The sequence below is a fragment of the Ammospiza caudacuta genome, chromosome 1 (genome assembly GCF_027887145.1).
Source record: "Ammospiza caudacuta isolate bAmmCau1 chromosome 1, bAmmCau1.pri, whole genome shotgun sequence".
Classification (NCBI taxonomy): Eukaryota; Metazoa; Chordata; class Aves; order Passeriformes; family Passerellidae; genus Ammospiza; species Ammospiza caudacuta.
In genome coordinates, this window is record NC_080593.1 from 154,495,094 (window position 1) to 154,510,027 (window position 14,934).

Here is a 14,934-nt window from a genome sequence, read left to right on the forward strand (position 1 = left end):
GATGACTCCTGACGGTCATCTCCAAATGATCAGAGGAATTTGGGATCTAAAAGCTCTCCAGGATCCACTGCAAATCCATAAACCCTCTTCTTTGGAATGTCCAGGAAATAAAACAACATTTGAGCTAAAATACCTCTCAAGCTGGAGAAGACCAAGATGGTGTTTTGAAAATCATTGGGAAAATCATATTTAAGAGGCAGCAAAGCAGCTGGGAGGGAATCCCTGCTCATGGCAGGGGGTAGGAATTGGATGGTCTTTAATGTGTCTTCCAACCCAAATCAGTCTGCAGTCCTAGGATTCTGTGGAACAACAGCAACACCCACTTGGTGTCATCTGAAAACTTGCCAAGGGGGCATCCAATCCCATTATGTCATTAATGAAGGCATTAATTAGCATTGGTCCCAGTACGGACCTTTGAGGGCCACCACCTGTCACTGGTTTCCACTGGAAATTGAGTCATTGACTCAATTCACATCCAGAAGGTGAATTCTGAACGTGGCATTCATCCTTTAGTGGCAATGCCTATGGAATTCAACCATCCCCTGCACTGCTTTGAGGAATCCCATTTCCATCAGGGACCTCCACAATCCCATCCATCTCACTTGAAAGCCACAAGAGAGCCCCTTTCACATGGTCTATCCATCAATGGTAATTCCCAACCCCAAATCTTCACTGCTGGGTGTGGAGAGAGGCAGACAGCCACTGGACATTCCTAACGGTGTCATTTCCATCAGGAATCATGGGGCTCCACCACATGCCTGGTTCCAGATGGCTCAGGGTACCACCAGTGGGATTCTGGGCTGCTTTAGGAAGAGCAAGTTGAGGAAAGTGATGCTGCCCCTCTCCTCAGCACAGATGGAGCACATCTGGAGTGCTCTGTCCAGTACTGGAGACACAGAACTCCTGCAGCCGGTCCAGAGGAGGACAACGAGGATGATGAAGGGACTGGAGCATCTCTGCCAAGGAAAGGCTGAGAGAGCTGGGGCTGTTCTGCCTTGAAAGGTGACACAGCTGAGAGGGGACCTCATCTCTGTGTGTCCCTGTCTGCAGGGAGGGCTCAGGGCATGGACCAGGCTCTGCTCTGGAGGACCCAGCAACGGCACCAGAGGAAAAGGCAGGAACTGATCCCAGGAAATTCCACCTGGACATGATGCAGAACTTCCTCCCTGTGCAGTGACCAAGCCCTGAACAGAGATCAGAGAGGGTGTGGAGTCTCCCTCACTGGAGATATTCCAGAACCCTCTGGACACAATCCATGTGCTCTGGGATGTCCCTGCTGGAACAGGGAGCGTGGACCAGATGCCCCATTGTGGTCCCTTCCAACCTGAGCCATTCTGTGATCCTGGGAATCACCCACTGCTCACAGCATGTGGGGATTTTCTGACAGAGAACAGATGAGATCAAAGGGAGATTCCAGACAAGAAGCAAAACCCCAATCTGCCGGGTTTTGTGTTCAGCTCTACAGAAGTTCAGGTTGAAATCAGGAAGTCTCTGCCTCATCACTACACTCCCACTTGAGAGCTGTGATTCTGTGGCTGCTCTTCTCCCAAACTTCCCAATTTTCACATTTTGTGCCCCACCTCCTTCTACAAAGATATTAAAGTGTAAGAAAGAGGAAATCTCAGCCTGGGATTTATCTTGGTGCTGTTATCAACAATCCCCGGCTATTAAACAGTTCCAGTGCATCCTGATAAGCCCCATCTTTAATGTAAAGATCAGAATTCCATTGGAGATGCTACAGTTAAATTAAAGGAGCAATAAGAACCCTCATTATCCCATTACAAACCAAGAGATACAACTGGAAATCCACAAGATTTCCATAGAGATACGAAGATAGGATTGACCATGGAAGAATCCTGATCAGTTTTAAACCTCTTCTGAAGGCTACAAAGTGCTTCCAAAGGGAAGATCCCATTGCCACAACTGGGATTTATCATTTATTATCAGCAGCATTCGTTACCCAGAGGATGTGGACAAGGATTCAACATTCCAAACCAGTGGGATGAACCTGGAGAAATTTCAGCCAGCTCAAATCCATGCTGGACACTACTGATGACCTTAAAAACAGCCTCATTACCAATCCTACATATACTTTATTTAAAATAAAAATTCCACTTGCTCATCAGTTTGGTGACTGAAGATTTCTGCTACACATTATGGGGGAAAAAACCCCAAATCAAGCTCCCAGAAAACATCTGTCATCCAGAGCCAAAATTAAGGATAAACAAAATTAAGTTGCTTTTGTCGTTGATTTTCATACAGCTGCAGTGGACTATAAAAGAGCTATCAAAGGCAAAGCTCTCCATCAGCTATTTCCAAATTATTACAGAATCAGGGAATTGTCTAGGTTGAAAAATCCCATTCCCCCAGCACTGCCAAGGCCACCACTAAGTCATGTCCACAAGTGCGACTTCCACAGGGCTCTTAAATCCCTCCAGGAATGAGTATTCCACAACTTGCCAGGTCAGCCTGTGCCAGGGCTGGACAACCTTTTGCTCAAGAGTTCCTCAAGGAGAAGCCAAGTTGGTTGGGATTCAATGTGGGATCAAAGGAGGGGGGAAAAAGACCCAGAAACACCAAGATCTGACGGCTGTGAGGAAAGAAAAATGCTGGTTGAACCAGAAAAGTCAGCTAAGATCAGAAAGCATGAACAGTGTTGAACTTCACCTTTCCATGACAAAAGATTAAGGAAAACAAGGATCCCAGGCTGCTGCTCTCCATTACTGGATAATTTAGAGAAAACGCCACAGACATTTAATATTTACTGTTGTAACACAGCTCATGTGGCTTTCTCTAAAGAAATGTGTTAAACTGAATGTATCAGACACACAAAACATTACGTTTCTGGTGGGAAATTGTTGAACTTCCACCAGAAAAGGAAAAAAATAACCAACCAAACACACAAAAAACCACACAAGAACGAGGCTTCAGCTGAGCAAAAATCCCCACATTTTGATTTTCTACAGCAAAATCCAGCAGCTGCCACTGCAAAAAAACACCAAGTTCCACCTGGGGGAGGAAAATTATTCTTCCCAAGGAAGCAGCACTTCCTCAGGCAGTGCTGCCCCTGTCCCATATTTTTTACACAGATAAGGCAGAAATTAGAGCTTTGGTGAAAGCTGTTGGTCCAATAAAAAGATGGATTTCAGGAATAAGATGAGCTGGGATAAGCAGTTCCAGCACATGCCATGGCAGGTCCCCATGTCAAGCCTCACCATCACAAGGTCTGGATGTGCCAGTTGGGATTCCAGAGGGATGGAACAGATTCTCCTCTTATCCATGATTTATTCCAGCCCATCTCCCCGTGCCTTTCCAGGGAAGCTTCTTTGTTTAATCTCACTGTGTCTCACTGTTTAACAGCTCCCATGAGGGAACAATTTACCCACAGGCTCCAAGGCAGGCAATGGAAACAATCTGGAGAGAAGGATTTAATGCAGCTCTGGCACTAATGGGCATGGAGGGGAGAAGATTATTTAATACAAAACAATTTTCCAGATGCAGCAATGGAATCATTGAGTGGTTTGAGTTGGAAGGGACCTTAATGACTTTATTTCAAACCCCTGCTGTGGGGCAGGGACACCTTCCAGTACTCCAGGTTGCTCCAAGCCCTGTCCAATGTGGCCTTTGACATTTTCAGGGATGGGGCAGCCACAACTTCTCTGGACAAACTCTGCCAGGGCCTCACCACCCTCACAGAAAAGAATTCTTCCCAATATCCCATCTAAATCTTTCTTCCTTCATCTTTTGTGCCTGGAAAGCAAATCCCAAGGTACCTGCTCCTTGGGATCATCTATGGATGAGCTCCCAGCTCAAGGCTCTCAGCCTCACAGAGACCCCAGCCCATGGTTTGCCACCAAATCTGGTTTGGGTTGGAAAGGTCCTTAAAGCCCATCCTGCTCCAACCCCCTCACATAGGCACTTTTCCCTACCTCTGGTTGCTCCAAGCCCTGTCCAGCCTGGCCTTGGACACTTCCAGGGATGAGCCATGCACAGCATCTCCATCCAATGTCTCCTCTTGTTTGTCTCTCGCTCTGGGGTCACATCACCACAGACACTTCACTCACTGGTGCTGCCTCATCCCTCACACCCACCAGCCTCATGCCATCCTCTCCTAGAGAATTCCTCCTCCAAGCACCAGCCTCATGTCATCCTCTCCTAGAGAATTCCTCCTCCAAGCCCCTGCACAAGGCCCCATGCGGGAAGAGGGATGTGGAACCACAGAGGAGCTCTGACCGTAGAGCAGCTCATGAAAACATCTCCAAAAAACCCTGGGAAGAACATGCAAGAGGCCCCATTTCTCCCTCTCTTCCCACTTCCCTCTTGGGGCTTCCTCCAGTGCAGGTGGCCAAGCCCAGAGGGGCCTCCCAGCATGACCAGGTCAGGGTGCCAGGCAAGGGCAGGGAGCTCCAGGAAAATTGGGACAGAGATCTCCAAGGTGGGAATCACTCCATGGCCTTAAGGGACACACATAATGTTGTGTTTAGGGACAATCCCTTTAGGAAGCACAAATGGTAAAGGAACTTTCCAGCCCACGACCAAGGAACCTGTAGGAATGCTGGAAACCAAGGTCCTAGTTCTGCCACCATCTCCCTTCTGGAAAGAGAATCCTGGAATCACTTAGGTTAGAAAAGCTCTCCAAAATCATCAGGTCCAACTTTAGACTAATTAATTAATGTTGGGGGTAACATTCCCTTTAAGGAGGATGTGATCATGGTCTTGTACAGGAGCTGTCCCATTCCCCAAGGGTGCATTTAGACCCTCTACAGTCCACATTCCTGAAAAAAGGAGTTGGGAATGCAAAATTAAAGCTTTCTCACTTAATTCTAAATTGCTGGTGAAGCCAGAGCGGGTCAGTCCTGGCGTCATTTGTATGAAGAGCAGCTGGAATTACAGTTCATGGAATGGGTCAGAGGTGGATCAACTTATCTTGAGAATCCTGCAACACATCATAGGAAGTCCTTAAGAGACAACACTGCCAGCGACACATCATAAATTATGGATAATAATGGACATTATTGATGGAGGTCTGCTAAAAATCAGGAATTGTGTTTGTCTGGGAGGGCACAAAGAGGAAAATGCAACTGGGAGAAGAGCCCAGCATTCAAAAAATAAGCATAAAACAACCTAAATTCCTAATTATGGACCAGCTTAGTTGGAGTTTATCCACCCAGGATGCTCCACTGGAGTCACACACCTTCGCATTCCATGCTCTTTGTGCTTCAAACCAACATTGCTCGGACAGGGAAAGGCAGAACGAGGGAAGATTTACTCCCATCCTAAATAATTCACAAGAAAAGGGACTGCGCATCTTTAACAAGCCATCGTTTTATGAAGCAAGGTTAACATTTTTCCTTGATTCAGTAGAATATTATAAACTCTCCGGGGTCCATTTGAGGACTTTCTACTTGGAGCAAAGGCACAGACTCAGCACTTTTTATATTATTTAGAGAATAAAATTAACCCTTAATGGCCCAAGCTGGAATTTCTCCTCCCCAGTTAAATATGGCCCGCTCAGCAATTTCTCCCCATATATAATTACAGGCTGCTATCCATCATCTGGAGGAGAATGCTTTCCCGACATTCCAAAAGTGACGCCGTAAGCACTTTTCCTAATAGAATAAATATTCTAAATATCTCTTTTATATTTTCATTTAAATTGGAATATTTTAAAAATAATTGTAGGGACCCTGGCTGCGTGGTTGGCACTGCGCTGGAGGGAGGTGGCAGGATGCCTGTGTTTTCCTTCTGAGGGAATGTTTATCCTGCATCAAGTCCCCCTCCACGCACTGCCACAAAAAGTAATTAGGCCCAGACTAATTTATTAGAGCTTCCCACTGCTGCTGCTGATGTCCTGCTTCCCTTAAAACTCTCACTTTTGGCTTTTTTCCCTGGTTTTTGCTCTTTGGTGGTTTCTCCTTGGGAAAGGATGGGGAAAAGGCCAGATGGGGTTTAGTGGGACTTGACAGTGCTGGGTTCAAAACTGGGCTCAATTATCTTAGAAGTCATTTCCAGCCTAAATGATCCTAGGATTTCATCCAATGTTGTGTTTGGATTCTGGGACAGGCTGGAGACCATGCTGGTGGGATCTGAGCACCTATGGCTTCTCCTGATGGGTGTACCTCTGCAAACAAGTGCTACCAGGATGGAGAAAAGGAGAAGAGCCCTCTGAGGCACCCACAACTCCTCTGGACAGCCTGTGCCAGGGCCTCACCATCCTCCCAGGGAAGAATTTCTTACCAATATCCCATTTAACCCTGTCCTCCAGCAGTGGGAAGCCATTCCCTGTGTCCTGGCACTCCAGATCCTTGTCCAAAATCCCTATCCAGCTCTCCTGGAGCCCCTTTAGCCCCTTAGAAATGGTTCTAAGATCTCCTCAGAGCCTTTCCTCTTCCAGGCTGGACATTCCCAGCCTTCCCAGCCTGGCTGCAGAGCAGAGGGGCTCCAGCCCTTGGAGCATCTCCATGGCCTCATTTGGACTCACTCCAGCAGCTCCACATCTTCCTTCTTCTGCTGGATCCTAGCTGGAGGCAGCCCTGCAGTTGGGGTCTCACCTGACTGGGGCAGAATTCCCCCCTTTCCTGTGGTCACAGTTGTCCAAGGATGAGCAGAAATCCCACACCATAATCCACAACCCATTTGGAAAACAGCAAAGAGGAGTCAGGACAGTCACTTGGATTCCCAAGGGAACACCAGCATGGCCAACCCTCTCCCTTAGCCACGACACAGAAGGGTGAGATCCTGTGTGTTCCAAATTCCTTTAAACAGCAAATGGCAGCTGGCTCCAAGCCCTGCTTCAGGGAAGCTGCTCCCACAATTTCCATGTTGTGTTGGGTACCAAAAGCTCATGGATGAGGTTGCAACTCTCCCCAGGGTGCACATGAAGTCCGTGTAGGACTTCACTGCACAGATCCAAACCATCCCCAGGACCTGGAGGTGGCTCCACGAATCCCTCAGGCAGAGCTGGAAGCTGAGCAAGTCTGGTCTTGCTCCTAAAACTACACCACAGGATTTAAGGCTCAAGTTTAAACCCATCACGGAGCCAGAGTGGAAAGTAAGTATTAATGCCTATGGATTTTCTAGGTAAAACTGGGAATCCTAAATATTTTCCTGCATTTTTCATCTGTTTCAGTGAGGGGTTTTCAGGGCAGGTGCTTCCAGGGCAGGTGCTTCCAGTTCAAATGAACACACCATGTAGGCTCTTACCAGGAAAACACCAGCATGCTGATGAGCTGAAGCCTTTGACTTCTTTCCCTTTTCTCCCAACCAAACCACTCTGCCAAAACCCTTTGGAAAAGCACAGGACTGTTCTTCACCACAGAACAGTGCAGGCGCTGAGCAGCTTCCAACTCTTCCCTGTGGTGCCATAGCTGGTGCAGGACGCTGCTCATGGCTTTGGCTTTGGCCCACAACAGGTGGGAAAAATCCCTCTTTACCTTTTCTCCCATGGGACAATATCCTTTGAGGAAATCCTGGCACACTTCTGCCTTCCTGGACACGTAGACGTGGCTGTAGGGGCAATTGCTGTTGCTGCAGATCCCCTTCAGGTAGTAGGAACACACCGGCATCTGCAAGAGGAGGAGAAATCCGTCAGCAATTCCCTAAACCCGTGACTCAGAATCACTGCAACCCCCAGACCTGAAATAAAAGCGTGACAAGCATAAAATAAATAGAAATCTTTTGCCAGCCACCGATCCCAGAGGTGTTTTTAGCTCTTCCATTGGTCTCCTGCAAGGTAGCTCCCTGTTATTACATGTTCCTGGTGTTTGGATACGCAGGGAGCGAAGGCACTTCCCTCAGCGTACTTCAGGATGCTGGAGAGAGGGTGAAAAGCTGGAAACTCCCATCAGGAAGAAAATTCCCTCTGGACAGTGTAGGGAAGGGATGGGGAAATGTCATGAATTCTGGGAACACCTTTTGCAAGGAATGATGCAGTGATGGAGATGGGAACAGCAGCACAAGGAACACACCCAGCCCAGCTGCAACATCCCACAGAGAATTCTCAGAGGGAATTCCAACATCTCAGAGGAAATTTTGGCCATCATAAAGGCCAAAACAGCATCCTGGGGGTGCTTCCCATTTGGCTCTTCCATGGATACAGAGCTGGCTGGAAGGGGGTTTATAAAGGCTCCAAAAGGTGGTTCCTAGAAAGGGGAGAAAAAGCACCTCGGCAAGGATTTTGGGGAGGTGCATCATTCCAAGGCATTTTCCTGGAATTCCCCAGGGCTGTGATGCCTGTCCCTGCACACTGGGGCAGGCAGGGATGCTCCAGGAGGGAATGAAATGAGGAGGAGAGCAGCTCCTGCCCTGAGCATTGGAGAAGGAGAGCAGTGGGATACATGGAGCAGATCCCTGATCCCGCGCTCCCGCGTTCCCGGCTTTCCGCAGCGCAACAGCCGACAGGGAAAACCGACGGAGCAAGGATTCTCCTCATCGTCCTCAGAGCACAAACTTCACCTTCTGCCAGCTGTTATCATTAAAAACAAATTACTAGCCTGCTGCCATATTTCAGCATCCTTAACTCACCGGCAACCGCCGGCAGCTTCCCGCTTCCCGCCCCGACGAGGCAGCTGCCACCTGGAATGCGCACTTCCCGAAGGTCCGGCTCCTCCTGCTCCAACATCCCGAATTTCCTCACTGTTTGGCGTGGTATTGATCACCCCATTCACCAGCAGCATCCTGGTCCCACCAGTTCAAGCATCCCCAAATAATATTTACAATCCTGCAATAACCACGGCCGGGACTATCCGGAAAAATCCCTTATCCCTGAAGGGCACATTAAGGGTTGAACTAAATTGCCTCGCTGGAGGCCGAGAGGAAAGAAAACAAAGGGTGCTTTAAAAGAGGAGAGTTTATTTTTAATTGTCTTTTAACTGCAGACATTAACATAAAGGACAGGGCTCTGGGGCGATCTTTGGCAGTGCTGGTGGTGTGACCGTAAACGATTCCCTTAATGTAGTTTTTGATATAGAGCCCAAATTAGCTCTAATAAAAAGGGATAATAAAGGCAGCTCTCCGACAAAAATAAACTCCTCCTCGCTGTCAAGCCCGAGCCATTATCAAGAGGAAGCAGCGCTCTCATTTCAATTAACCTTGTTTGCACCCCAGCACGTCCACACAAATAACAATAACATTAATTCAAGGCACTGGGGCGCTGCGGCCGCCTTCGACAGCTTTGACTCTCTACAAGCTCTGGAGGCAGCAGCTAAATGAACCCGAAACTCCACGTGAGCCTCCAAATTGCTCACAACTGAGTTTTGAAGCTCTATTAGGGAGAAAAATGCTGATTCTTTCCGAGTTCCTCAAGGGGAAAAGCTGTTGGAACAGCAGCGGGCGGCTTCTCGAGTCCTGGCTTCTTGCAACCTTTGCTTCCTTCAGATTTCTTGGTTTCTCCCTATTGCTGGGATGTGCCAGTGGCTCTGATCCACTGTGGAAAAACTCCCTGTGTGTCACTTCAACAGGTGCTTCTCACCAAAGGCTCTGCCTGGGTCTCCTGTGGAGCAAAATTCTTTAAACTGAGAGGCCCTGGCACAGAATACCCAGAGATGCTGTGGCTGCCTCATCCCTGGAAGTGCCCAAAGCCAGGCTGGACAGGGCTTGGAGCAACCTGGGATAGTGAAAGGTGTTCCTGCCCATGGCAGAAAAAGAAGAGCTTTCCCTCTTCCCCAGGCTCTTTCTTCCATCACCAGAGGGTGATGGAAACCACTGGAGTTTGGATCTGCAAAGCTCAGGGACAATCTGGAGCCATCCTCCATCCTGGGGACCACTCCCTGCTTGGAATAAGGGGTTTGCTGCCCTAGGATGGGGAAAAGCTCCCTGCTGCTGTGACAGTTGAATCCATGCAGTTTTCCACAGAAAACAGTGATTTTTCCCATAGAAAATAGTGATTATTCCCACTTTTCAGTGAGGAAACAGAGGCATGGGAATGCATGAAGGCTGAGAAACAGTTTTGTCCTGAAACCAAGAGCCAAACCCGGACAGCCTTTGATCCTTCACCTCCTGGACTGGATATCCCATCCCAGTGAAATCCCATCGAGCTGAGACACACAACAACCTGAACTTTCTCTGACCAGGAGGTTTTGGGATGTCCCTCTCCAATAACCACACAGTGAAATCGACGGGGCCAACGAAATCAGGAATCCCCAAACCACCATATCATCCCATGAGAAAAAAAAAACATGGATTGCATTAAAACCTCAACTCAAACAGCGAAAAGCCAATGAGGCACAATCCTTCACCTGAGGAAAAGGTGGGATTTACTCCAAAAACTCCACAAGCAAGAGGAAAACTGCTTCCTTCCTCTGCTGAGTGCCTCCACCTGCTTTTCCCAGCTCTGATAAATGAGGGAAAAGCCACCTTTGCCAAGAACCACTCAGGTTAATGGGGAGCTCCAGGACCTGGAAAGTGAAGTTGCTTCCTGCTTTAGGAAGCAGCATTCCCATGGCAATAAATCACCCTGGAACAAGCCTGAACTCCATGGAGAAGGTTGTTTCTCTTCCAGCCCTTGCTGATGACAAGGTGGCAAACAGGGAGACCTTTGAACCACCCTCAGGTTGGTTAATCCTGTGAAAAATAATTCCCCTTCCCAACGGAGCATGGCAGGAAAAACGTGCTCCAAAAGCTTTTCAGAAAAATCAGCTTTTCTGCTACTGCCTACTATGATTTTGGTTTGTTAATTAATGATTCATCTTGAGTTTAGGTGATCCTTCATTACCTCAGGATAAAGGTGAGATGGGCTGAGGTCACTGCATCCCATGGGATCCCATCCCAGGGATTCTGTCCCCAAAATGCTATTGGCAAACAGCTCCTTGACATGGTCACTCCTTTTTAATTCAGTTTTATTACCACAATGTCACTGTTATTATTCTCAAACTGGAGAGGTGCTGCTAAAGGTTGAGGTTTCCATCATTCTCAATTTATTCACCCAAAACAGAGCCCAGAAGTCAAATCTGGACATCCTCTTTGAGGAACCAAGTGTTTCTGTAGGGGAAACTGAGGCCACATTTCCACCAGGAATTTAAACATGTTGAGGAATATTCCTGGGTAGAGAGACCACAAATTCATTCGCATCCAACCATCACATTCTTTGGTGGATAAACCACCAACTGCAACAGCTCCTTGGGCATGTCCAATTCCCAAGTTTCATCTAGGTTTTTTGCTCTGGGACCAAGAAAGACTTCACCACCTCCTGAAATTCCATTTAATTTGGAGTTCATGGTTCTGTGGACGAATTTCAATCCTTTACCTCAGAGGTGCAGGCAGAGGGTTGCACTTTGTTCACTTGGATGACAAGAAGTAGTTGGCCTCACTAATTACAATAATTTTGGACAAACCAACAGCTAATCCACGTGCAAAGCTTCCTTCATTCCTGGCTTCTTTATTTCTGAAGTCTGATGCTGTTACGGGATGGAAAAAAAAAAAAAAAAAAATTTCCATCTATCAATCCTCATCCCCATTCCTACTCTGACATGCCACGAGCCAGGGAATGCAGCTGTCCCCATCCCTGTTTTATGTACTCATGATTAAGTGACTCTGAAGAGAAATCCATGTAAAAAACATCTGGTGCTCCGTGTCTCATTGGGAGCGACTTCCCGGATAACTTATGAGCTCCCCATGGACAAGGAACGTGCCTCAGCCACCTCAGCTTCCGTGCTGGAGTCTCCAAAGCAACATCCAAGTGGAGATCCCAGCCACTAAACACAGGCTGAGGTGCTAAATCATCACTGATAAACCCAAATTAAAAAAATCTGGATTATTTTTCCGCCTTGTGTAATAAAACCACAGAGCTCCAGACACATCAAGAAGGTGGAAAACCTTCTGATGAAGGTTTTCATCAAGAAATGAAAATGAACTCCAGAGTTGTTTTGCCATGGTTTCAACCTGATTTTGCTGATTGGCATTTTAGAATTGATTTTTATTAATTTATACCTCCAAGCTATGTTTGTTAAAACATCCTCTGACCCCAGCACAGAGGGATTTCCAGGGAAATGTGATCTTAGGGAAGTAGGGAAGGATTAGATGCAACTAAATGGACTTGATTATCTCGGAGGTCTCTTTTAGACCTCTAAGACCTCACAGGTCTTTTCTAGACCTCAGCCATAGGTTGGGGAGGCCCTGGCACAGGTTTCCCAGAGAAGCTGTGGATGCTCCATCCCCACAAAAATTCAAGGCCAGGTTGGATGGAGCTTGGAGCAACCTGGGATAGCGGAAGGTGTCCCTGCCCATGGCAGAGGGGTAGGAATGAGATGATTCTGAAGGTCCCATCCATCCCAAACTATTCCATGGCTCTCTCACGATTCAGGAGCCCGAACAGCTCAGTAAGGAAACTCCAAACTCAGTTGGAAGGACTGAGTGAGGAAAAAGCTTCCTACATCCATCCTTTTGCATATAAAGCCACATTCCCGTTGGGAAGGCACACAGACCTTGTCCTTGGACACCTTGTGGGAAAATGGACAGGTCCCATCCGTCTTCTTGCAGGTGCCACGGAGAAACCTGGAGATAAAGCAGATGGAGCAGGTTGGACACGAGGTGGGTCACAAAAACCACACAATTGCTGCCAAGCTCATTCATAAACCCATTTCACACCCTAAATTAGTACAGATCCCCCTTGCTGGAAGAGCAGCTGATGATTCCTGATAGATTTTGTTCTTCTATCACATTTGGCTGCTCATTAGTAGGTAAAGCAAGGCTTGTACCCCAAAATTCAGACCTGATGCTCCCAGAAGGAGAAAGGTCCTTCCTACACCCCTGATTATTCCAAGTTGCCAAGAAAAGCTGTGGATTCCCATCCCTGGAAGTGTTCAAGGCTAGGTTGGACTAGGTTTGGAGCTTGGACAGTGGAAAGTGTCCCTGCCTATGGCAGAGGGGTGGATTGGATGATCTTGAAGGTCCTTTCCAATCCAAATCATTCCAGGGTTCTATGATCCCATTCCAAGAGATCCTGGATGTAGCTCCAGGTGGGAGTGGCCAATGACCAGGAGGAGCAAAGACAGGCCCAGAACAGGAACCAAGATCCCAAAGCACATGAGGATGTCAAGAGTTTTCCTAGGATTGACCACTGTGAGACTAGATTAACAAAATTATAAAATTATCAGGGAAAGCCAAAGAATGGGATTAGAGATAAATGAACAAGGATGAGGAGACACAAAACTGGGAGAAATCAGTGTTGTCCTCCAATGATCCATGGAAATGAGAAAGGTTGGAGACCCAAAAGACTTCAAGGAGCACAATTCCTGAAGTAGGCAAGGAGTTATGGGAGAATGAGTGAGAAGGAGTAAAATCAGTTAAAAAACCAATAAATCACCTTCCCCTCCTCTATCGTCTCCCATTGAGCTTTGAGCAACTTCCAAGTGATTCCAGCACAGCGGCAATTTTATGGAAAAATTACTCCAGGAGTTCATCAGTGGAGTTGGCTCTTCTGCCCTTTTAAATGACTCATAATGGAGTTTAATCAACTCTTGGGCAGGTCTAATGAACTGCCAACACAGTTCAGTTCTCCTGGAATAAATCACCGACTCTCGGAGCTGCACGACGTCACAGGCTGAGGGATTCAAACCTGCTGGACTGATCCAAATGGATCTGAGGAATGCTCCTGAAGGAATAATCTGGAGTGTGGTCAGGGCAGGGGCTCAAGTCACCCAGCCCAGAAAAGACGGTTCTAAAGGGACTTGAGAGCCCCTTCCAGTGCCTAAACAGGCTCCAAGAGAGACAAAGAGGGATTTGGGACAAGGGATGGAGTGACAGGACAAGGAGAATGGCTTCCCACTGCCAGAGGGATAGATAGGACATTAGGAAGATACTTTTCCCTGTGAGGCTGGTGAGGCCCTGGAATCGAATTCCCAGAGAAACTGTGGCTGCCTCATCCTTGAAAGTGTTCCAGGCCAGGCTGGACAGGGCTTGGAGCAACCTGGGACAGTGGAAGGTGTCCCTGCCCATGTCAGGGGTTTGGAATTCAATGATCTTTGATGCCCCTTACAACCAAAACAATTCCATGATTCTCTGGCCTCTTCTTGACCTCCTCCTTCCAACCCAACAGTGCAGAACCTACACCTGACCCAGAACTCCCATTCCTGTTGTCCTACAGCTCTGTTACCAGTTTGTTTCCCATAGGAATACCCCACAAGGAAGCACCAAAGCCACCCAATGTCCCAGTTCACCACAATTCCGTGTCCATCCCTACCTGGTGCAGACGGCCACTTTCTCTGGATCGTGGATGTAGGGGCAGCTGTCGCCTCGATTGCACTTCCCGAAGCGGTTGTAGTACATACAATATTCCTTCTTTTTCTTCTTCTGCTTGGCTTGACGGATGATGGCCAAGCTCCTCTGCACAGCACGGCTGAAGGAGAAAGAGGGACAAGGTCAGGGAAAACCTCCAGCTCCAACACCACAACAACATGGAGAAGACACCTCAACAGTATCTGAAACAGAGGAGCCCATCTTTGCAGAGTGAAATATTTAGGAAGTTCATGCTCATAAGCCCTTAAATATTTTCAATTTTTGGCCGATTTTACCCCAAATCATTAAAAATCTGCAAGGTTACACCAAAGTCACCAGCAAGATTCCTTCCCACCCCCATAACTCTGATTCTCTCCTTGGATTTTATGAGCATGGAGAGGGTTTCCCACATTTTTGGGGAATATGGTGAGGAAGGAAACATCCTCTCCTTGTGCAGCACAGGATGCAAAGGCTGAATGACCTGGAGGGCTCTTCAGCACATGTCCCACCAGCTGGGCCTGATGCTATTCTTGGCCTTCAAGTGGGCACCTGCTCATGAACCTCAAAGAACGAGCACCTACATGATGGCCACAAGAACAAAAAGTACCACCAAAGAGCAGAAAAGTTCCTTTTTAACTGCCTGGTCCCACTAGAAGCTACTTAAGGAGCTCAGAAGTTGATAAGCACATGTTTTCCATGAGCTTCCAGCTGGAGAGGGAATTA

The 14,934-nt window shown here is 47.6% G+C and overlaps 1 protein-coding gene across 1 annotated transcript in view; it reads right to left on the reverse strand.

Annotated features, from left to right (window-relative positions):
- Window positions 1–14,934, reverse strand: part of ZC3H3 (zinc finger CCCH-type containing 3) — a 129,159-nt gene that overhangs the window by 16,000 nt on the left and 98,225 nt on the right. Inside the window, exons 7-9 of the mRNA XM_058813620.1 lie at window positions 14,177–14,332; window positions 12,420–12,489; window positions 7,434–7,565 (exon numbers count right to left, since the gene is read on the reverse strand). Coding sequence (XP_058669603.1) covers window positions 7,434–7,565; window positions 12,420–12,489; window positions 14,177–14,332 — 358 coding nt within the window. The remainder of the gene's footprint in view (window positions 1–7,433; window positions 7,566–12,419; window positions 12,490–14,176; window positions 14,333–14,934) is intronic.